We start from the raw sequence: 22,683 nt of genomic DNA, 5'->3' as shown, positions 1-22,683 counted from the left end.
ATGGCTTTCTTAAAATATTGTCACGTAGTGGTGACGAGGTCGACGACACAAATGAAGGGGTCGATAATTGCACTAAAGAAATTTTTTATTTGGGCTGACTTGCGCCCGCAAAAGAACTAAGCAGCTCGGCGGCGGCGATAGAAACAAACGTGCTCGTCGATCGTCGAACAAAGAAATGCTCGTCACACTCGGCAACGCTCAATTTAAACGGTGCAGATAACGTCGCAAACAGCTACCAGCACGGGCTGGAACATTGTGGAAAGGCACCCGAGTGACCGGAACCTTCGAGACAGATCTGGGTGCATCTTGCGCTACAACAAAACTGATAAAGGTGTGACTCGCGACATCGAGCATTAGCAAACAAATATTACGGAACTGATACGCGGCCCAGAATCAGAGTGATAAGCCTGTATGCCGGCGGCTGTTAAAAAACAACAAATACTGTTTTGAAGGTTTCGCGGCATTACTCCCCCCTTAAAAAAACATCGCCTCGATGTTCCAAAGCAAATAAACTTAAACATAAACACTGCAAAGTTTGAACACCACAGATTCTTTAACGCGCGTAATATGGCTTCAGTTGTACAACAACTACAATTTCTGGGCGTGCGCGTCGCCGTTGTGATGCTGACGTTCCGTCGGGAATGACTTCATAGTCCAGTGGTCTGACGCGGCGAAGGATTTTGTATGGCCCAAAGTATCGACGCAACAACTTTTCACTTAATCCGCGACGGCGAATTGGTGTCCAAACCCACACTTGGTCTCCTGGATTGTACTCTGCGTGGCGTCGTCGTAAACTGTATCGTCGACTGTCGGTGCGCTGTTGGTCTTTAATACGCAGCCGTGCGAGTTGTCGGGCTTCCTCTGCACGCTGCAGGTAGGCGGCGACGTCAAGGTTGTCTTCGCTGGTTACGTGCGGCTGCATTGCGTCGAGCGTCGTCGTGGGCTCCCTGCCGTACACAAGCTTGAACGGGGTCGCTCTGGTCGTCTCCTGGACTGTCGTGTTATACGCGAAGATGACGTACGGCAAGATGTCGTCCCAAGTCTTGTGTTCAGCGTCGACGTACATAGCGATCATGTCCGCGATCGTTTTGTTCAGGCGCTCCGTAAGGCCATTGGTCTGGGGATGGTACGCAGTTGTTCGTCGATGGCTTGTGTGACTGTATTCCAGGATGGCTTGCGTCAACTCTGCCGTAAACGCAGTTGCCCTGTCCGTGATGAGCACTTCTGGGGCGCCGTGTCGCAAGATAATTTGTTCGACAAAAAATTTGGCGACTTCTGCCGCGGTGCCATTTGGTAGTGCTCTTGCTTCGGCGTAACGGGTGAGGTAGTCAGTGGTCACGATGATCCACTTGTTACCCATAGACGAAGATGGAAAGGGGCCGAGGAGATCCATCCCAATTTGTTGAAAGGGCAGGATTGGGGGCAGAATCGGGTTTAGTAGTCCTGCTGGTCTGATCGGCGGCGTCTTGCGTCGTTGGCACTCACGACACGTCTTCACGCAGTGGGCAACTTCGGCAGGCAGTCGCGGCCAGTAATACTTCTCCTGGATTCGACGCAATGTGCGCGCGAATCCGAGGTGGCCTGCTGTGGGCTCATCGTGCAACGCCTGCAGAATTTCTTGCCGAATGGTTTTAGGTACTGCGAGAAGCTGCGCGGTATTGTTGGGTGCGAAGTTTAAGAGGAGGCCATTGCTTAACGTGAAGGATGATAAATGTCGCCTGAACACACCAGGAGGGGAAGCGGTCTTTCCTTCCAAGTAATCGGCTAGCGCTTTCAGCTCAGGGTCTGATCGCTGTTCTGCGAAACTGCTGCCACCTACCGGTCCCAAAAAGTCTTCGTCATCGTCCTTCGGGGGAACATCGACGGGAGCGCGGGATAAGCAGTCTGCGTCGGAATGCTTCCGGCCCGACTTATAGACTACAGTCATGTCAAATTCTCAAATTCTCTTACTGGCTGTGCGTCAAGATCTGCGTGACGCACAGCTATCCTATTTCTCTATATAGGCACGTGACAAACATATCTTAGTTCTTGTCTAGTGTTCCTGCCGTCTCTATGGCAACGTAGGGGCGCAACGACAACGGTGGTTTCACCCCGATCTCTAGGAGGGAGTGTAGCGCGCGCCACGTGCCAAGACCAAGCGTTGCAATGAGTGCGCGCCACCGCCGCCGAGTAGCGCTGCTAACCTCAAATCTGTCGAACTGTGTGGTCGGCACGGTTCTGTCAAATAAATAACGCAGAAGAACCAGCCCCGAATGCTGTCGCCTTATCGCTCTTCACCAAGAATTTTTTTATTTCGTTGTCATTCCGGTTCGAATTAAATATTTTTTTCCCTGCAGCACACAGTCAGAGCTGGAAGACATCGTACGAAGTAAAGGGGCAGTTCCTGCCTCGATAGGAGTCTATGATGGGACATTGCACGTTGGTGAGTGCATAGTGGACAAAATCTAAAACCACTACTGGCATTCTCGCGGTATGAGTAGCATTGAAGCAGGCGTTCAAGTAGGCAATAGGAGCCTATCAGGCTTTCTATTTATTGCCACCTGAAGTATCAAAATATGGGAGCATATTGAAGCCAGATTGTGAACATGCGCGGCTCTAGGTTAATATTTTGTTATGGAGAGCAGTAACTGGGCCTTCCTAGATTAACCAAACAGATTTGAAGTGTATGCATGATGAATGCCACGGGTAGCTACATAGTTTAGGCTGAGGCACGCCGATGACTGCGACAGTTTCATCCCCGCTTAGCCTGAGGAGAATTGTGGAAGGTCCAGCAGCACACGAAAAACTACGAAAGGGCTTAATAGACGGGATTTTTTTTTTTCATCCCGCACTCCGCAGAAAGCGCATGGGGATTCCCATCCTCCGCTCTATGGCTATCATAAACAAGAGCGGGCCGTCTGAACCGCCTTTGGCCTTCCTACCGCATTACCCGCCGCATTGTAGAATAGAGAATGATGCCTCTGGTAAGCGAGCGCAGTTCATTGCTACCATACATGGCAGTAATTGAATTACAATAATTAAATTACTGTAATTTAATTACTTTTGGTAATTTGTAATGCAATGAATTACTTTTTTGGTTTGGTATTTTGTGATGTAATGAATTACGTTTTGGCAGCAATTTCTCAGCAAAAGTAATTAATTCCTTTCGAAATTACTTTTACTTAAATGCACCACTACTCCTTCAATAGACAACAAAGTAGAGTGCTGCGAAAGCAGGAACGACGTGCCACAAGCCGAAGCCAGCGTAACGGATCGGCAGAACGAGGCAAAACTGAGCAAAACTGTGCGCCTGTGACCTCCTGTGTAGCAGTTCAGTGCAGCTATCCCATGGCAACCTTTCTCCAAGCAGCAGGAAACAAGGCGGGAATGCCCAAGGGACAGATGGTGGAAGATGGCCGGAATTGAAAACTGTAGTTGTATGTGCGGCGTGTTGCGTCTTTTAGGGCACAGTGGTGCCTGGTTACACTCGTCACCACGGGGCAAGGGAGGGTTGGGGCGGGGTAGACAGGCGGAAGGGTCCATGCCGTGAGCCGCCGTGGCGTGAGCATTACTGAGCGTAAGGTGCCGAGGACGATTCTTGGCACTACAGAAGCAATAAATAGCCTACCTTCTTCGGGACCTTTAAATGGCGGAGACTGCTCCAGGCCAGAAAGACGCTGGGTTCGCCACTCATTTCACGACCGTTCGACCATGCTTCTGCTTTTGTTGTTGCTTTTCTTTTTGAGGTTGTCTTTGTTTTTTCAACGTCGGGTGCTGTAGGAAAGACGGAAGGAATAGTTCTCTGGGACGGAATTTGGCGGGAAGACGAAAGAATGTGCGTGCTTCGTGTCTGGACACCAAGTTGTCTTGTTCAGTAGCTTTACTGAGTTTTTGCATGAATGAAAACTAGAAAGTAATTTCAACGTAATTGAATTACTCAGTCGACGTAATTGCAATGTTATTTCATTACATTTCTGCGATTTTGAGCAAAGTAATTAATGTAATTCCTTTTCAAAAGTAATTTTCCCATGTATGATTGCTACCACATACGAGCATCTGCATCTTCGCTTCTTACAGTTGTTTTTGTGCAAGCTGAAACCTGGAAAAACAGGGTGATCAATATGAATAAGGAGGTTTTTAACGGACGTTGAGAAGTGGGCATTACCGAGCTTGTTCGGGGATCTGAGTGCGCTTTAACTCGCCTTGTGGGACATCAAAAGCGATGTACGGATAAAGCAAGAGAAGCTGCCTGCCGCATAAGCTTCTTTCTTTTGGACTACATTCGCCCCGGTGCATGCTTTATATGTCTCCCGACTTCAGGCCTTTACACCTGTCCATTTCTCTGCCGTACTTGTATAGGTATCAACAAAGAAAAGCTCGATTCACTTGCAAAAACGGGAACAAAAGCTGCGAAGATATCCCGCCGAGACCTGCCGGCGGCACTCTGCAAGGTATGTACGCCTTAGACCTAGGATAATAGGTCGGAAGATTGATGGAGAAAGCATTGAGTGTTGAATCCGCTGCACGCAAACATTTCGGGCAGCGCACATGCTTCAAGACATTCTTTTTGTTCTCGCGGCGCCTTTGCTGGCCATCGCAGCTCGTATAAAGCAAGGCGCAAATCAAATCAAATCAAATCAAAGTTTATTTTCCATCTAACACAACAGATTAAGGAATCGTAGAAAAAAACTGCTTTTGGGCAGCTTGACGAGTCTACAATCCTAATTAGTGCAGAAAATCAAGCTGCGCCTCATGTTCGGGCGCATTCGGTATATGCTATCCATGGAGATGTTACAGTGGTCTAGAGAGCAATGTTGCCCATTAACTTCCCTCGTCACGTCGCTGCCGAACGAAACACGCACTCCTCTCGAACTCGCTATTAGTCCCCTTCTTATCTATGCAGCGGACATTCATGCCCGGAAGTTCAAGCATGGGTTTATTTCGCTTGTTACAAAGCTGGGCTAAGGATAGAAAGATGAAGCTGTGGCAACAGCTTGGTATTAGCTCCGGACACCTTTACGTACTGGCAAAGGAAGAATTCGAAATTGTAGAAATTCGAAAGCATTGCGAATTCCGTGCTTAGTTCCATCATGAGTTCTGCATTTCGTTGCTAAGTGCCATTGTTTAGCTGCCGTTTCTAATTATGAAATTCGGTCGAAGTCAACTTTCGGAGGTACAGGGGCCAAATTGTCGGTGTTGCCCGCCCAAGTTTGGAGGTCGCCACTGAATTGGCCATACTCGAATTAGGTTAGCCATCGATTTTGGCCCAGTTCTAACGAGGCCAATTTTGTGGGGTCCAAGGGACCCATGTTTGAGGGCGACCCATCCCAATTTGGTGGTCACCACTGATTGATCGTACTAGAATTAGGCTATGCAATAATTTCGCCAAATTTTGAGGTCAGATTTTGGAGGTCCAGGGGGCTTTAGTTACATCAGTGTAAATCACCATGTTGAGCTTATTTTCGCTGCATACCTTAATGCCAATTTCGTTTTTAGATACGCTCTTTTGTAGACCTCCGCCCGAAAATCGATGTGGAAGATCAAATAAAAAGTGGCTATTATCAGAATATAAAGCGCTCAGATATGCATTGTTTGTCTGTGTACCTTTAGCACACACTGGTCGCGAAGAAATCGGTTGCTGGTTAGTAGAGAGGCTTTAGATAGGGAGGAGGAGGGAAGGCAAGAAAGTAGAGAAACTTTCATCACCAGTATACATGGGTGGTACTTGAGCAACTTGAATTTATATTGTCATGTGGTAGCGACAAGGCCGCAGGCGCAAAAGAAAAGGCATTCGTGATAACACTGAAATCAAGTCTATATAGACTGACTTGCACCCGCAAAATAACTGAGCAACTCGGCGGCGGCGTTAACGGCAAACGCGCTCGCTGGTCGTCGAACAAAGAAGGTCGGTCGCCATAGAGAAAGAGATTGCTCTCGCGCCCAACAACGCTCAATTTAAAGGCGACGGAGAAACGTCTAGATAAAGCCGCGAACAGCGACTAGGCATAACCTTGTGGGACCAATCGCGGGTATCTGGAAGTTTCGAGATACACCTCGACGCATCTTGCTCGACAAAGACAATGGTAAAGCGTTGCCTCGCGACAACGCGTGCATGAAAAAACAAAATACAGGAGCTATCCGTGCGTTAGATTCACCACAATGATAAGACCTCATACCGGCGTCTGTCGAAAAAGAGCAAATATAGATTTGAATAGTTCGCGGCAGTATTCAGGCTCGCAGCTGTCGCTTTCAGTCGACTGTCTGTGTCGAGCGGGTAGTGACACACGAGAGTGGGACATTCAGCGGCGTGTCTGTTGCCACTGCCGCTGCCATACAGTAGCGTCTTCTTGGCGCTGTAGCATTACAGACGCATTTTCACATTGCTAACTTCCCTAGATGTTCAACTCATATTTTTGCCTCTTGGGAAGATTATTCTTGCAGCGGTGCCGGGGCACTTGGGGGCCTTTGTCAAAGCCTGGTGCGGGATTATAAAACAGCCCAACTGTAACGACCCCGGAGATTTCTCCCACCAGCAGGTTTCAAATGAGGTTGATATGCAGGTAATTCAATGATGCAAATAAAAACAAGAAAACAAATTGACAGATGACAGCTAAGCGTGAAATATTGGGAAGTGGCACGGCTTGCACTATTTTTACACGGATTTGCTGCGCTGACCCGCAATATTTGAGCCATCAGCTCTCATGTACTGTCGTCGTCGTCTTGACAGCTGCTGATCTCGATGTCGATCACAGCAAGACTGAGTCATACAATCCGAACGTGCGTAGATTAGCCTCCCAGGTAATACCCGAAAAATCATGCACACCTGTTCAGAAGCCTGTAGGTAGAGCGAGTTTGTCCAAGACAGTTATCATTATGGCAGGAAAACGGAGAAAGCTCGCACGCTGTTTACCTGTTGAAATGTGGCATGTACTAAAAAAGGGGGAGTGGACGGAGGACAAATGTGCGGTGGCGTACATGTAAAACACCGTTGTGCTCTTCAGGTGCCACCCGAGGCTTAGGTGTGCACTACAGTCAAACATTCAAAATGAATACCACCTATTCTGTTATTTAGTGCAACTTAGCCAGATGAATGAAGATGATGAAATCCGAAGTGAAGCGTGAAACCGATTTTACTGTCATATATGTTACCGCCCGTCTTGGGTACATCGACACGTCTGCTTTTTTGCCTTTCAAATTTCTAACATGTACCTAATCGCTCGCCTTGATAAATGTTCCAATATTTGGCTACAAATCCCACAGTCTTATTCTCCTGCATGCGTTATAATTTTTTCTTGTAATGCGAAAACATTTCGTGTCTCTTGAGGGGCGTCATGAGAGCCTATCGACAGAGTATATGGGCAGAGCTTGTGATCAAAACGTGTCCGCAAGAAGTCAGTCATCATTAAGAGAACTGGAGTAGAGAAAGAGAGAGAGAGGCAGAGAGAGAAAGAAAGATAGATAGATAGATAGATAGTTCAAATCTCAGAGAAGGTGGTGGGTGCATGTATGGTCGAGAGTTTGTATTCCAATAAAGGTCCTGGGTTCGACTCTCTCGCTCAGCAATATTAAGAGAAAGTATTTCGCATTACTGCACTTCAGCAAACTTAAGCGCACCGCTGGAATTTTTTATTCCGGTGCTGCGTTTTGTTGAATTTCCTCTTCACCTGCAATCATTGTATACTTGGCTGCGTTAACATACTCTTAAAGGACCATTTGAGCACTCAAATTCTTGAATGATCTCGCTGTGCGGGTATATGGCATAGGTTATTTGGTCAAAGACTAGCAGTTTAGCACGTGAAGAAACTAGCTTCTGAGTTTATGGTCTAACGATTTAACGTTGGTCTGACGGTGGTCCAGCGATTTAGCCTCGTTGCAAAAAAAAATTAGCGACGAAGAAGCTTTTAATCAGTTTATTCGACTGTAGCATGTGATCGCACGATATCACACAAAGCATCTACTGCAGGCACGAGCGGATCATAGCTGCACGAGCCTAGCGGCTTCACATACAGATCGGGTTTTGCCGAGAATGCGGGTAGCACGGCTACTCTGCACTAAACGAGGAGCTGTGCCAGACATTTGAACGGTGGGATTCTTGACCTTACGCGCTGAACGAGATTTTCACGAAAGGCTTTTTACAGTGTCTATTGTGATGGATAAAATAAACCGAGTTAATTATTAAGGCATTATTTTATTCCTTTGATATTGTACAGCACCCAATTCACTACTGAGCTGTTTGTTTTGCCTCTACAGCTAATCTGTATGGCTATTTCATGGACCGTACGAGCAGTACTATGGTCGTGCCCACGTCTTATTCTACTCATTTAGCTACGTATGAACGCTTGGTTTGTATCGGCTGACGAAGTGAATTGATGTCGAAGTGGGCATGCGCCACAACATGCTTTTCTTTACATATGCGCGACCAGGGGCTGTCCGGGGGCACCACTGTGTCTGCTACCATGGTTGCGTGTAACCGGGCTGGAATCCAAGTGTTCGCTACCGGCGGCATCGGTGGAGTGCACCGAGGCGGAGAATCAAGTGAGTTCCCTGTGGTGATAACAACGAAGACAGCCTAGCCCCCAAAATTTAGTCAGAGCGTATGTCCATGTGCAACTCCCGTCTCCAGAAGCCCCAACGAGAGCCCGGTTTCACAGCTGTAGACAACTGGGAGATCGTGAGCCGTCTGCACCAGCAGAGTGCAATCATACGATCACGGCATAAATTCTTACCTCTCTCTGCGCTGGCCGTAAACGGCGAGCCGGAGCTGAGGTCAGAACCTACAGGTGTGTCGATAAGGAGTTTTCGAGAACGCCAATTTTTGTTGCGAATACATTACGCCAGGTTTCAGCTCGTCGCGTATGGCGCGGCTGCGGCCACGAATGACCTTGAACTACCGCGCTTAGCAACCGCTTAGCCGAGCTCCGCCAGATGGCACCGCAGTTGGCGCCGCTTAGTTGCCGCTCACTCCCCCCAGAAATGTACTACGCGGGCAGAGGAGAGGAGGTGACTGTTCACTGGAAAGAAAAGACCCAGTATCTGTCACGCTTTTGTTGCGAAAGCAACACTACGCCAACCAGCTTGGCTCGTCGCGTATGCTCGTATGCCACAGCCACAAATGGCAGGCGCAACAAAACCGTGGCTACCATGTATATATCTCCCCAGGTCAGCGTTGAAACTGCGTTAGACGTCCTGCCTACGCAAATAATAATAATAATAATAATAATAATAATAATAATAATAATAATAATAATAATAATAATAATAATAATGATAATAATAATGATAATAATAATGATAATAATAATGATAATAATAATGATAATAATAATGATAATAATAATAATAATAATAATAATAACAATGCCTAGCCGAATTGAAACGGAGTTGGTTGTCTTGACGGGGGACCTTAATAAAGACTCCGCCTTCGTTGAAGCTGCAGAGGAACTGTTTCTACTCGCGTTGAGCCAGCACCAACCTGCAACCACCATACATTGGGGAAGCAGTTTAGATTTGGTTTTACAGAGCCTTGACAGATACAGAGCGCACGTCGTCAGCAGATTGGAAGCAAAGTCCCACTACTTCATTGATCATCGCAGCGTCATAATTGGTATAAAAATTAAAAGCCTACTCATTACCTGAACAGTTGATCTTGTCTATACAATATAAGTAAATTAAACGCTTAACCACAAGCGTAGCCATACAGCCGTTGCTTTCGTAATTCAACTAGGGTTAACCAGAACTAAGCCACATCCAACCTTTTTTTGCTTTGGCGGTCAAGTAGCATGCTTTAATTAATGAAAGGTGTATTTACGTAGCTTATGCTGTTTTATCAGTCCATGCTGACAGTAATATTTGCTAGAATAACTAAATCATATTTGTTGGTGAAATTTATCACTCAATATTCGAAATATACGTCCAAATGTGCCGAAAATATCTTATATAAAAGTGCACTTGGAGCATATCTCGAATATGTGGAAAAATGATTTTGGCATATTGGCAGTGAATTTGAAATGTACTTTCATAAACATGAAATTATTTCGTGAGAAGTATGCTTTAAACCTAAAAAAAAGGGCAGTCCTCAAAACCATATTGGCGGCTTAGGTCATAGAAGCCTAGTGATCGAAATAATATTTCGGTGAACAAAGAAAAAGTTTCATTTGCGGGCTTCACATGATTCTACATAATGAAACAGCTTATTTTTATTTTTGGAATACTTTCAGCCAACCTTCTCTTTCTTACCAGTCCCTAACCTTATTTTATATGCCCCTCCCTGTTTATCACTGTCCCTTCACTTTCTCTGCTGCAGTTCAGATACCTCCGCGTCGTGGTGACAGATACCACCGCTAGCTAATATCTTTTACTCCCTTTTGCATTAGGCAGTAAGATCAAATACTACTACTACTACTGCTCGTCCTTTAAATTTTCATTGTGTTTGACAGCCAGATCGACTCCAACCTGCTACCAAGTTCCACTCAGTGAGACATAAGCCCTTATATGAGGTCGGCGGTCATAGTGAAATGTGGATACTTCTAACCGCCCAGCAGCTTTCTTTAACCTTCTAATCGATAACACGCTCAAATTATGAACTAGTGCCTCACGGTGTGGAATTATTTATTAGTGTTTTCTATATAGTGTTGTAACTTATTTATATGGGTCTTTTATCTTTTGCTTTGGGAGCTCATATTCTATTTATTCCTGCAGGCCTGGACATAAGCCCTGATGTCAGGGAGCTTGGTCGCACGCCAGTGACTGTCGTGTCATCCGGAATCAAGTCTATACTGGACATCACGCGCACCCTAGAAGTTCTTGTATGTTACTCATTTCTCTTCTCATTCTATAGACGAAACACTACTTTTAATGGACTGCCCATGGTCGGAAGTGTTGGTTGTCTGTAGTACATCCTAGCTATCCCAAGTGGCTTGGGATGGCAAAGATGCACTAAAGACAATCAACGCTCGCGAGACCACGGGCATTCCGAGGAATTAGCTGCTGACCGGGAAGTCAGCAGCCAGAATTTCGAGATCCTGCAAGTTTGACAGCCGATGATGAGGCCAGAAAGATTATTGTTGGTGTTGTGCATTCAGATAGAATGAGATACGTCTTTTTGCATCGTCCAATGTGGGTATTTGTAGACGACAGCGAAGCGCGATGCGCTAGAGAAAGTTCACTGGATACACGCATATAAAGCTTCCCTAATATTTGCTTGCCCTAAAAGCCAAACCACCTGGACTAGTTTAAGAGTCTAGTCACCTTAGTATAGAGAAGACAACCGGGGCCAGGGGGCGCTGTGCCGCTCTGCGCGTCAGCGCTCTTCGTGGAGACCTCGGCAAAACCTGCTCGTCGTCTGCTCCGCGCTGCATTGAAACGCATGTTGACGTTTGCTCCGCTCTGCATTCCAGCGCGTGTTTACGTGCGCGTGCGCGGTTGTTTTGGCTGCCGTCGCGTTGCAAGAAAGGGGGCGAAAAATTACAACGATAAAATGACGGCGCGCTTTATGTGGTGAGCGGTATAGGCGTGATTGTCGGCCCTATTTTTTAAATGTTTGTCGTACCGACGGTATCTCACACCACTGTTTGTCCCTGGCGAGGCCGCAGCGGCCATCGCGGAACCGAGTCCGCCTCAGATAAGATATGTAAATCGTTCTATTCTCATACGCGATCTTGCTTCGGGAGCTCAACATTGCGCACCCGCTCGAAGAGATAACTGGACTAGGGATTGCACAGAGTAGCCGTAGTACTAAGAAGACAAAATGTTTCCGTGGAGAGATGTCTCACTCTGCATAGAAAGTCGTCAGGCATTTCTTCACTGTTCGTCTCGGGGAGAGAGAGTAAAATGCCGCAGGAATGCCATGCCTCGGCTTCTGGGGAATGACCCATGTCGTTTGGAACCATGCAGTGGTCGTTAAAGGTAGCTGGGTCATTGATTTCGCACAACAGCGCCGCAGCAGCGAACTTCCCCTGGGCGCTGTCGGCAAAAACCAAAGGGTAAGGTGGTGCTTTGCGCCGCTGTGAGGAATGCATAAAAAACGTGCCGAACACGTGCATCGTGGCGCCGGTAACATTCTGTGTAGTCGTAACCATGCTGAAGCGAATGGGTCATTAAGGGTGGTAGCGTTTGCCTTCGTTTGCCTTGCTGGGGGGTTGCCTAAAACGTCTGTACCCAAAGCGTTGAATGGGCCCCTTTCAAGTGAGCAGTCACAAAGGTAAAGGAAGCTCTCCAACTGGCGCCCAGAGACCTTGTCGCTGTGTACACGCGTATCAATGATTCTCCACGAGAAGGCTGGCCCCTAAATCTCTGAACAGCATGGACAGAGACATCGAGGCTTCCGCATTATTCTCTACTCTGGATGCTAAGCGCGGGAAGACAGGACAACAGGAACACTGAAAACAAGACAGGACACACAGCTCCTGTGCCTTGTCCTGCCTTGTTTTCAGTGTTCCTGTTGTCCTGTCTTCCCGCGCTTAGCATCCAGCTATATCCATGTACCAACTAGCCTGCACGAATGTTCTGGCAAATTCTCTACTCTCCCATACCTTAAGAACTCAAGAGGTTCCGCCTCGGGTCCCTCAAAATACCTGTCGCTTGCCTCTCGCCTTCGAGTAGCATATCCGTGTTCGTTTTTTTTTTTTTTTTGTCTTAGAGCCTGCCAACAAGCGCCCTTTGAAAACAATTTTCGCGGCGATCGTTTTTCAGGACCTGAACCATAATTTCTCGCTTTTAAAAGCACTGATAAAAAACGCGTTTCCAACCAGCCTCTTTGTCGGCCGGGAAACCGAAGAAGCAAATATGAGAAACGCCACTGGCGAAGAGCGCCGGCTTTGCGCGCGTCTGTACACGACTGTTCTCACGCGTCCTCATTCTTCTCCACAGACAGCCGTGCGCTGCGTGGTCGCGGCTGCACGTAGGTTTTGTAGCTTCTCTCTGCTCCGTCAGAAACCGAGCGCTGGCGTCGCGGAGCAAACTCCAGCCACCGTTGGTCTTGAGGGAGAGCGCGCTCTTCCTCGAGTCCGGCCGTGCTCCAACTTGGGTTCCTTATAGGCGCTCCTACCATCACATCATTGCATTCGGCCCGCCCGTCCTCGGGTAGCCTCTGCACGAGCTTGGGGTGCCCCTTCGGCGTTAGGTTTTCATTTAAGGAGTATATGAACTCCCAGAACCATGTTCCGCCTAGTTAAGCAGAAAATTACGGTCCTGCAGCCAATAATTCGGACAATTGCGGTAAATTTAACAATGCCTGCAATACAACAAGGTGATCTAGATAAGGCCGTAACCAGCGGTGAGGTACGTGTTTGAATTTCCCAGCAATCCAATCAATCACACTTAAAATTCCTTGGCAGATTTTATTGATAAAATAACTAAGACTAGTTAAAACAAAAAAGAAATGCATTGCGGTAACATTAGATCTATCAGCTGCATGTCTTCAGCGCACTTGCGACTATTTATTGCTTTATTGGGCAGTACATCACCTGACACCCATCGATAGTTGAAGCAAGACCCTCAACATTTTAGAGTGGACTAAGGGCTCGCGCCCTAAGGGTTCACGTAACCCCTGTGACATCATCACGTTTTTGACCAATCAGAATACCGCCTCAGAAAGCAGTGTGGTTTTGGAGGGGCTACAAGCCACGAGAGCCTAGATTCTTCTGGTAGTTTTTCAATTTGACTTTTCAGGGTAGCACTCTGTTATTGGTGTTGCGTGGCCATATACTTGTATGATTTCAGCACTGCCTCGCGAAATCATTAAATTTCGTCTCTAATTACTGCGGGGTTTTGGTGTGACGGGAGATCCAACGCTATCGCATTTATAAATCCAGTGACCTTTCGGTGTTCAAGTGAAAATTTTCTCTTGGTGCCAGACACAGAAGAGTTACTTCTACCACCTTCGAGAGCCTTGACCATTGTTCGTTACATGGTGTACTTCGCAGCGTGTGGCTTACCGTGATGCACCCCCATTTGTACAGGAGACGGAAGGCGTCTGTGTAGCTGCCTTCGGGGAGAGCCAGGAGTTCCCGGCATTCTTCGTAGCTCGCAGCGGTCATCAAGCTCCTTGGCGCGTTGCCGATGCCTCCGAAGCGGCATCCTTGATCAGTGGGTATCTCCCGAGAAGTGAATTATGTACAAAAAAAAAAAAAACAGCCCTTTGATTATTACTTTTCACGAAAACCTTGTTTATGCGTTTTGTTTTACCTTAACTTTCTTTTTCCATGCCCACGTAATAAGCTTCATTGCATATAGCTCGTGAAAAACAATCGCTCAAATAGCCGCAGCATATTTTATTGTTGTCTGCACGACTTTCGGCAGCTTTAAGCACATTGAAAATATCTGATAAAATTTCCTTCGTTTCCTAACGTTTTCGGGAGAAATACAATAATCCCGGTGATTGTTTTAGGTTCAATTGGGTCGTTATATAAAATGCTCGCCCGAGTTAAGTGGATTGCGAGAAGATTGCGAGCTTTCCGGTCGAATCGGGAGGGCTGTAAGGTATGCAGTGGGGGTGGTGGAGGAGGGCGAGAGGTGTTCATACACTATACTATCAGATTCGCTACACCTACTTTAAGGAAAGCATCATCAGATGAGTGAATTTCAGCCGCACTTTAAGTCTGTAATATTAAAAATACCCACAACCCAAGAAAGTGCGTTTCGGAAAGAAGGATGTGAAGCGTATTTCAGAGTGCTAGGAGCTTGCAGTGAATCCCATTCCACTATTGTGCGCCTTACATGCATACGCCAGTTGAACTGGCCCGTGTGTGAACGACCTCACGTGGCAGCTAGTACGTCGCATATTTGAAGTTATCATTACTCGCCAACTCCTCTCTAAAGTGACGGTGATATTTGTTTACATTTGTTACACGAGATTTGTTACAATTTCGCAGATTTGTGAACACGGAGGTTAGCTAACGCGCGAAATGGAAGAAATTGCGGTGTTCGAAAGTAGCGCCGATAGCGTCAACGCATTTTACATCACCTTGGCTACCTTGGCTGCACAGGAGATTGAATACCTTAATATCGAAGCAATAACCATACCTTTTTGTTGCGCCTTTTTTCTGTCTATTACATGTCGCAGTTATGTTTTTACCGCTTTTAACACCTTCTATTGCCTGCGTCGCCGTCAATAAAATGGAACTAGGCACTGTAGCACTCTTGTCGCTTTTTCTTCGCATTACTCCCGTGCTCTTTCGCTCTTGATTGAACATGATTAAACTAGTTCAAACTCACTTCAGCTCAACTGTTTCCACGTCACTTCAGAATGCTACTGCTGCTCCAACAACGACATAAAAAAACATGCACGATGAGATGTTTAAGTTGTTAAAAGTTACTGGTGAGATTAGCCTGGCGGTTATTCAGTTACGCGACGTAGATGCCGAGATGCGGACTCGAGGTACAGACCTGTGACTTGGCAGACATACTCAAACATGCACACAATCATCCGCACTAGTCCTCACTTGCTGTTGCCACCATCTGGAGCGAAGACCATGCATAGTCTTGGGGAAACATTACAAAAGTGGGAAAGCATCCTCTTTAGTTGACTGATGCTTCCAGTGTCAGGAAAAGAGGTTTTGTTGCACACATTGTTTCGTAATTTCTGCTGATTTTAATTTTTGCTCATAGCTTGCGGTCATAGCAGGATAATCCTACAAGGTTACCTTCTTGAACAGGCCAGTTCTCACTGACGCTCATCTTTTTCAGCCAGTCGGAATGCGTTACACTTGGACAGCGGCGTCCTGATCGCGGTGCCGATCCCGAAGGAATACGAAGCGGATGGCCAGGCCATGGAGGAGGCAGTACAACAAGCACTCCGAGAAGTAGAGTGAGTCTGCACTGATGTCCTTCGGGCGTAGAGCGTAGCTAGATATGAGCATATGGCTAGACTACTTGTCAGTCTTTAGCAATTGTACTTATCTGTATAGGTGCATTAGAGCTGGACTGATAATTAGAGATTGCGCCTTCCCTTTAGGAAGAGAAGAGAGCTTCAAGATTAGACGATTACAAATTGTTATGTGACGGTGCGGGAAAGCAAGCACTCGTCATGTACCATCTGTATACTTTTGAAAGTGGGCGAGCTGACCGATAGCGCAAAAAAATTGGATGACTGAGGAAAAACGGCAAGATACACAATAATGCCGAAACCTTTACGGTCTATTTCAGCCGATATGTTAAGTGTGCCAAGTAGCAGGAAACCTGGCCTAGCCGGCGGATTTAGCGCCAAATTCATGTACTGTATGACTTGAAATAGTACTTCGGGCCGTCTCCGGAAGCCCCCTCGATCTGATGTATATTATAGTTCAGTATAAAAGAGAAGAGGTTTACAAAATTCTCAAGATTTTTTCCTGCGTAATCTTGTGTGCGCATTACGCATCTCTGTAGTTGCTAACTAAAAATCCTTTTTGCGTATAATATCCAAAAGTTTTTTCCTAGTTTAATAGAGAAATAAAAATTGACTTTTTTGAGCAAACTGATAGTCTCGTAGCGGTTTGGGCTCGTAACGAAAGAATTTAGTGGGCGTTGACCTGGACGGCACCTGAGAGCAAGCCAAAAGTACCGAGAGCCGGCCGGAACGGGACTTCAGCTTCTTCGGCGCACGGTGCTTCCAAAGAGCGGCCGCCTAGCGGTTGCCGTTGCAGACGCGGGAATATTGAGGCAGCTTGTATACCCAACTGTCCCTCCAGATGGCGTGAGTAGGGTACAAAGTGCAAGTGCTAGTGTGCTTTTATAGCACGGCTAAATTTGATGCTGCTAACAAAGCACTGCCAAGGCTGGCTCACACTCAAGCGATTGAGCGAATTCAGCGAGTAAGGAAAAATTTCCAACTTGCAAGAAATGCGTCGCTCTGGCCACTCGAGACTCCATGACGACTGAAAACAAGGTTTTGCGTCGCCGCTGCAGAAATCGCTACCGTGTTGGCTTGCACGTGAGGCAGGCTTATAATAAAATGCGCCATCCTCTCCCATCCATCTCTATGTTTTGGTGCTTGGACCCTGTAGTCCAAGCACCAAAACATAGACGGCACAAGAGAGCGAGATGGAAATAGGGGGAAATAAGCACACATTATTGTGGTTATCTCGTGTATCTTATATCTTATTGCGCCTTGCATTCTTCCATGCACATTAAGTATCTGAAAAAAAAAATAGCAATGCTTTCAGAGTACGCGCATTTTTGACTGCTTGAATGGCGAGGGCACCGATAGTGTCTTGCTGCCACTGAGAAAAAATCGCATGTCAGCCAACAGGAGATGAAAATGCATACACACCCATTAAATTCATTAAAAAGTGACACACGTGCAGAATTTATACAATAAGCAGTTAAGAGCCCAGAATTTCGTTCGTCTTGGTCTTCGATTAAATATAGTTTCACCGAGTCTCGTGAAGAGTTGTTTTTAGTGAGATGAGGTCACCCAAGCAAACGAGTAATGGGGGTATAGGAAAGCCGCAGTTTATGAGACTTATGATGGCGCCTCAAAAGGTATTGGGTCTTCGACAGTTTCTTGCGTGTGAGAGGCCGACGATGCTTGGAAGGGAGAAACTAACGCGTTATATGAATGGGTGGATCTAAACACATTGATTTGTACGAGTCCGGTAAGTGCCATAAGCTTGTCCAGCAACACAAGGAAGCATGCATACAACCTTCTCTCGCATGCTGCGCGTGGATATCCCAGCGCTACTTCAAGACTGGACTACGGTGTTGTCGCTGTTAATATTGTGCTGTGCGTTGCTTTTGCACTGCGCTACTGAATAACACGGTCATCGTCCCAAGCAAAACGCGAAGTGCTCACTTTTGTTTTCCTTTTCATCTCAGGGCATCCGACCTCACCGGAAACGCCGTAACGCCGTTCATCCTGCAAAAGTTGACTGAGCGCACCGCCGGAGCATCGCTGCGGGCCAGTATCCTTTGGCGCGATTCCTTTGCAGGCTCTGTTCGCGCCGGCTTTGACAGGTCCACTCTGGCTGATGGAATCAAACATGGGCGGATGAATTCAAGAAAGCGTTACAGGAAGAAATAGTTATTACAGCTTTACTACAAAACACACCTTTACCAGCCCTACCCTTAATACTCTGAATAACTCCACCAAAGAAATGTATTATATATAAACCTTAGACTAATCCAAAACTGTTGCTTTAAGCAAATCTTTAAATACAGGACACGGATAGCACTACCAGTTACATATTTGCTGTACATTCGTATTGTTTACACTTTGAAGTGTTAATTTTTTTTATTGCCTGCCATCCATAAATGTGGGAATACAAATTACACACTGATGATTGGAACCCACACCGAAGTCCGTCACGATCTATCCGTGTTGGCACCATCGGCCGTTGGCCTACGACTGGGAAAGGCACACCTTGCTGGCATCCAGCGCTGATAATTCACGAGGCAAAGCCACCGTGACCTTTAGGCACTGTAATCTTTATCAACAGCTCCGTGGCTGAGCAGAATTAGCGTATTATACTTTGCTTGCAGTATAGAGCTTTTAGACTACTGTGTACATCTGCTCTACGCATGTGTAGGAAAAAGTGGGCTGTCTAAGCCTTTTCCTTAGCGCACAGTCTTTTTTGAGTGAAAAACAGTTCAGTATTAGTGACGTAACAAATAGCTAGTGAGGTTTACGGCTTTGGTCGCGAGCGTATAGCGAGAAACGCAAGGACTGCGCATGTGCTGGAGCGAATGAAGTAGCAGTTTTCTCCCGAGCAAACTGTATCCCAAAGATAATCTTTTTGACCTGAAGAGACGCTGAAGGCACACTGAATTTTCCCTGCATCGGCAGTTAATAATTTTCATCATCCGTAGCGGCCTAACAAACTTTACTGCGTGGCAAAGGCCCCTCCAGTGGCACTCCAAAGGCACCCACATCACATTATGCCGCCCCGAGCGTGCTACTCTCGCTTTAACATGAAGTCGAGTCTGTTGCCATCAAGCGCATTTGGTTAGCTTGCATTGCACTGCAGTCCATGCCCAGCCCCTGTTCATGTTTGCGGAACTCATTCTGTGCCTTTTCATTTTCTAATAGAAGCACACAAAGGGCTTCGAAGGAGTTCCTATCAAACATTAGCCCTGCGTACAGCAAATGAGAGCAAATGTGACTGACCTGGTATGCCGCGTACAAGATCTGTGTAGTGAGTCAACAATTTGAGAATTTTGTTTTATCGCCAGTTCAACGCCTCGCGGCGACAACCTAAGCCAGTCTTTCGCGCGATTTCTGAATTTGAACGTCCTGAGACGCCTGTCATGTCACTCGGAAAAGGCTGTTGTCTTGCCCTCTTTTCTCTCACTCCACTGCTGTCAAGCCGTTGCACGGGGAGCAAGCGGCAAAATGAGAAGTGTATAGCTGGACCGTAGGGGCTTGGTGACGCATCAGTGTACGGGCTGTGTGCCGTACTGGTATATTCCTTGCTTTTCTTGCCAAGCCTGATGTATGAGCGTAGAACAAAACGCGGAGGCTGTTATTACTCGATATCTCTCTCGCTGAGCCAAAACAATTTCTGGTAGATCGATACACTACATTTTTTTTATCAGTATCATAGTATTGGTTGACACCTTTTCAGTGCCTCTTTAACATTACACGTATCACCTACTTTCAAAGCTGGCTGCGCTGGTCTCATTTTGAGATTTACCCCCTTTCTTTAGACTTGAAGTTGTAGTCCCAAAAGCCCCCAAAGTGTTTTCCGTACGAAACGAAAGCTTTTAGCGCAATAGATGCGCAGGAGGCTGGGTACAGAGGCGACGTCCGGCGATGACGTTATGTATTGGCTACGGCGCAAAATTCAACCTGATTTTTCGTGCACTATCATTTCGTTCCGTCTGCGTTAAAAACAACGCCCACGCAGTTTGCGAAGAATGACCTTTCTTTTGCACCAACCTGGGAGGGAAGTATATGATACGCAACAATACCGGGTGTAGTTCGACTTTTTTTTTTATTTATTTATTCAAATACCTCACGGGCTCCGATTGGAGTATTATGTAATTTGAGTATTTTATAACATTTTGGATAGAAAAACCCGTGTACGCCTCACGCTTCATAATGTCACCGAGACGCACAGCCTGTATCAAAAGTTTACAGCCCAGGGGGTCTACTTCTGAGCGATACTATGTGGCTCGTAATGCATTCCCAGGTTTCCATACTTGCTGAAGAGAAAAAGATTTTTCGTCGTATCCCTCTTCAATAGCTAGAACTTCTACGATTATTACAGAAGTCATATTATACGGCTTAAAAGCAAACCCTTGAGCTGTAAACTTTTGATAAAGGCTGTACATAGAGAATGCATAAAATATTAGAGGCAGCTCGTTTTACTGAATAAGAAAGAGCTTGGCGTTTAATGGTGCATGGTAGGCTGCAATCACCATATGCATACTTGAAGGATGCTTAAGGTGGAGATCACACTTGGTTTTGTCAGGAAAAAAACAGCTAATTCTTGTGCACTGCGACCTGCTGGTGAAGTATTTCTGTGGCGTTGAGAAATTGTATTAACTTTAAGTATTCGCTGCATGAAAGATGCTTTTCTGATATCTTTCTCGGGATGACAATAAATTTGAAAGCAGCGTTCAGACGCATTAAATGACATAGAAGTTCGTAGATGTGCATTTTAGGGAGGGAGTCTTTCGGGGCGCATTATAACACGGAATGGCTCAAGGACGAGCTGGAATTTTTGCTTTGTTCTATGGTGGCAGTACATGAAAAGCCTTGGTTGTGCTAATTTTTCGGAGGCAGTTATTATGGCGTTAAGAATTGACTGGATTTTGCACACAAAGGTCTGCTTCACCATGTGACTCTATTCCGCACACAAAGTGTCTTGATGTTTTCATAGAGCACGTGAAAGGCATTGCTGCCTGTGGCCAGCCTATGGAAGTATCTGGCCCAAACCGCAGGCATGCTTCTTCTTAAGCTCAAAACGAAGGCAGAATTTACAAGGAAACCGCTTATCCGTGAAGAAATGGCGCACTTCTCACGAGGAAAGGACAGAGTACAACGTTCAAGCGTGCATTCACACACGTTTAGTCTTACTTCTTTTGCTTGACAGCGTCTAAGAAATCGAGTTAGCTCATAGAATTCGCAGTTCTGCTTTTGGCATCATATGAGGGATTGGTATAGATTCCAACAAATGGAGTGTGTCCGAGTGCGAATTTGGTTTCGGAGTTCGACTATTTTAGGGCCACTATTAAGGGCGAAACAATTTCAGCTACAGAGCCATGTTCACGATGATATTATTTATTATCATTATTATTATCATTTAACATTGGCTGAAAATGAGGAAAAATATTTCCCACACATACCAAACCATTGTCCCCGAGTGCATAATTAACTCCGTCCTATGAAGTTTGTAATCTTACACATAAGACACAGAGAGACTATTTTGTTTCGACTGCCTGTGGTTTTTCCTTGACTCTTTGGTCCACTAGACATCGCCCTCATCAAGAACAACGCTGCCGTGGCTGCCGACATCGCAAGCGCTTTAGCCAAGCTCGAAGGGGACCAGAAGCGTCACAGCCTGTTCCGTCCATCGATACCGACGCAGCCTGCGCCACCGGTAGCTAAATCTTGAAAATGCATGTCCTGTTCTGAAATACTTTGTGCCCGTTTCTGCGTCCTTTCTTGTTAAGACTAAACTTTGAGCCTAGGCGCGACTGCTGCCTCGAGATTTCTCCAACCCGTAATAAAATGGAGACCCTGATTGAATAAGTATAACGAGTTTGAGAACTCTTTTCCTGCCAATATTTTATCCCTGCTCACCGCTGACTTATGCTACGTCGCCAAGTTTCTGTAGCAAGTTGAAAAAGTGCTGTCGCCGAGAATGGTAAGAATAAATCAGAATTGAGGGAAAATGATCTGCCTCATTCGTACTTTGGAGAGAGTCAGAAGAAGCAGTTGTTTGCGAACGTGTGGATTATCCAGGCACTCGAATTTGGTGGAATTTGCGCCTCTTATGCACGCAGCGCGATGTGTACACTACAATGTTGTGAGATGGGCACCATTCCCCAAAACATAATTACTGCGTTCACATGTATTTCATTGAAATATGAGTGTTCAGAGGCGGGTGCCAGCAGAAGCCACTTTCCTTATCGCTCACGGCATTAGTGTAATTCCATATCCCGTCACCAGGTTTGACTAGTTATTCATCGGCTATCTACGCCTGAACGGAAGCAGCCGTGGAAGTGAGCCATTTGAACTGAGCCTCTCTGTTTTCAAGTCATTAAACACGATGCGTCTGCGTAATCATTGCGTGCGAGTTTAAGAGCAGTGTGTACGCATCAAATTCTTTATTTTTTAGTAAAACGTTGAAGAAAACTCTGAATGCCTCAAGAAGCCTTCAAGGATGAAGTTTAAGCCCTACTCAGGTCTGCCTCTAATATTCACAAGTCAAGGATGTCAGAATGAGCTTTGAAGGTGAACCTTTTTTGGGTCGCCCTTCAAGCAATCTGAGAGATGAGAACGTTGAACGCTCAATTTCAATGGTTGTATGGCACTGGAGGACTTACCAGAGAGAACGGAAATTAGTTGGAGTTCTTGATAATGGACTTTCACTGAGGATTTATAGTGAGGCGCAGTTATCCATGGAGCGGGGAATGACAGATGTGACGTTAAGAGAGGCAAATCGTGCAGACTGGGCCTGAGAAATAACTGCGTTAATGATATCCTAATGGAAATCAAGAAAAAATAGGCATGACAAAGCATTTCTCTGAAGATAAAGAACCACGATCTCTGCGCCGCTCACCCGT

At 46.1% G+C, this 22,683-nt stretch overlaps 1 protein-coding gene across 1 annotated transcript in view; it reads left to right on the top strand.

The window, feature by feature from the left end:
• Positions 1-21,531, top strand: part of LOC146192615 (uncharacterized) — a 39,457-nt gene extending 17,926 nt beyond the window's left edge. The window contains exons 4-11 of the mRNA XM_084602501.1: positions 2,337-2,422; positions 4,339-4,430; positions 8,403-8,514; positions 10,678-10,784; positions 13,938-14,064; positions 15,664-15,784; positions 17,770-17,855; positions 21,367-21,531. Coding sequence (XP_084458627.1) covers positions 2,337-2,422; positions 4,339-4,430; positions 8,403-8,514; positions 10,678-10,784; positions 13,938-14,064; positions 15,664-15,784; positions 17,770-17,855; positions 21,367-21,509 — 874 coding nt within the window. The 3' untranslated portion in view covers positions 21,510-21,531. The remainder of the gene's footprint in view (positions 1-2,336; positions 2,423-4,338; positions 4,431-8,402; positions 8,515-10,677; positions 10,785-13,937; positions 14,065-15,663; positions 15,785-17,769; positions 17,856-21,366) is intronic.
• The last annotated feature ends 1,152 nt before the right edge of the window (positions 21,532-22,683 follow it).

This window comes from Amblyomma maculatum, chromosome 4, assembly GCF_055883805.1.
Source record: "Amblyomma maculatum isolate TAMU_Amacu chromosome 4, ASM5588380v1, whole genome shotgun sequence".
Taxonomy (NCBI): Eukaryota; Metazoa; Arthropoda; class Arachnida; order Ixodida; family Ixodidae; genus Amblyomma; species Amblyomma maculatum.
The sequence above is the reverse complement of the archived record's forward strand: the minus strand, read 5'-3'. Positions and strand labels throughout refer to the sequence as shown.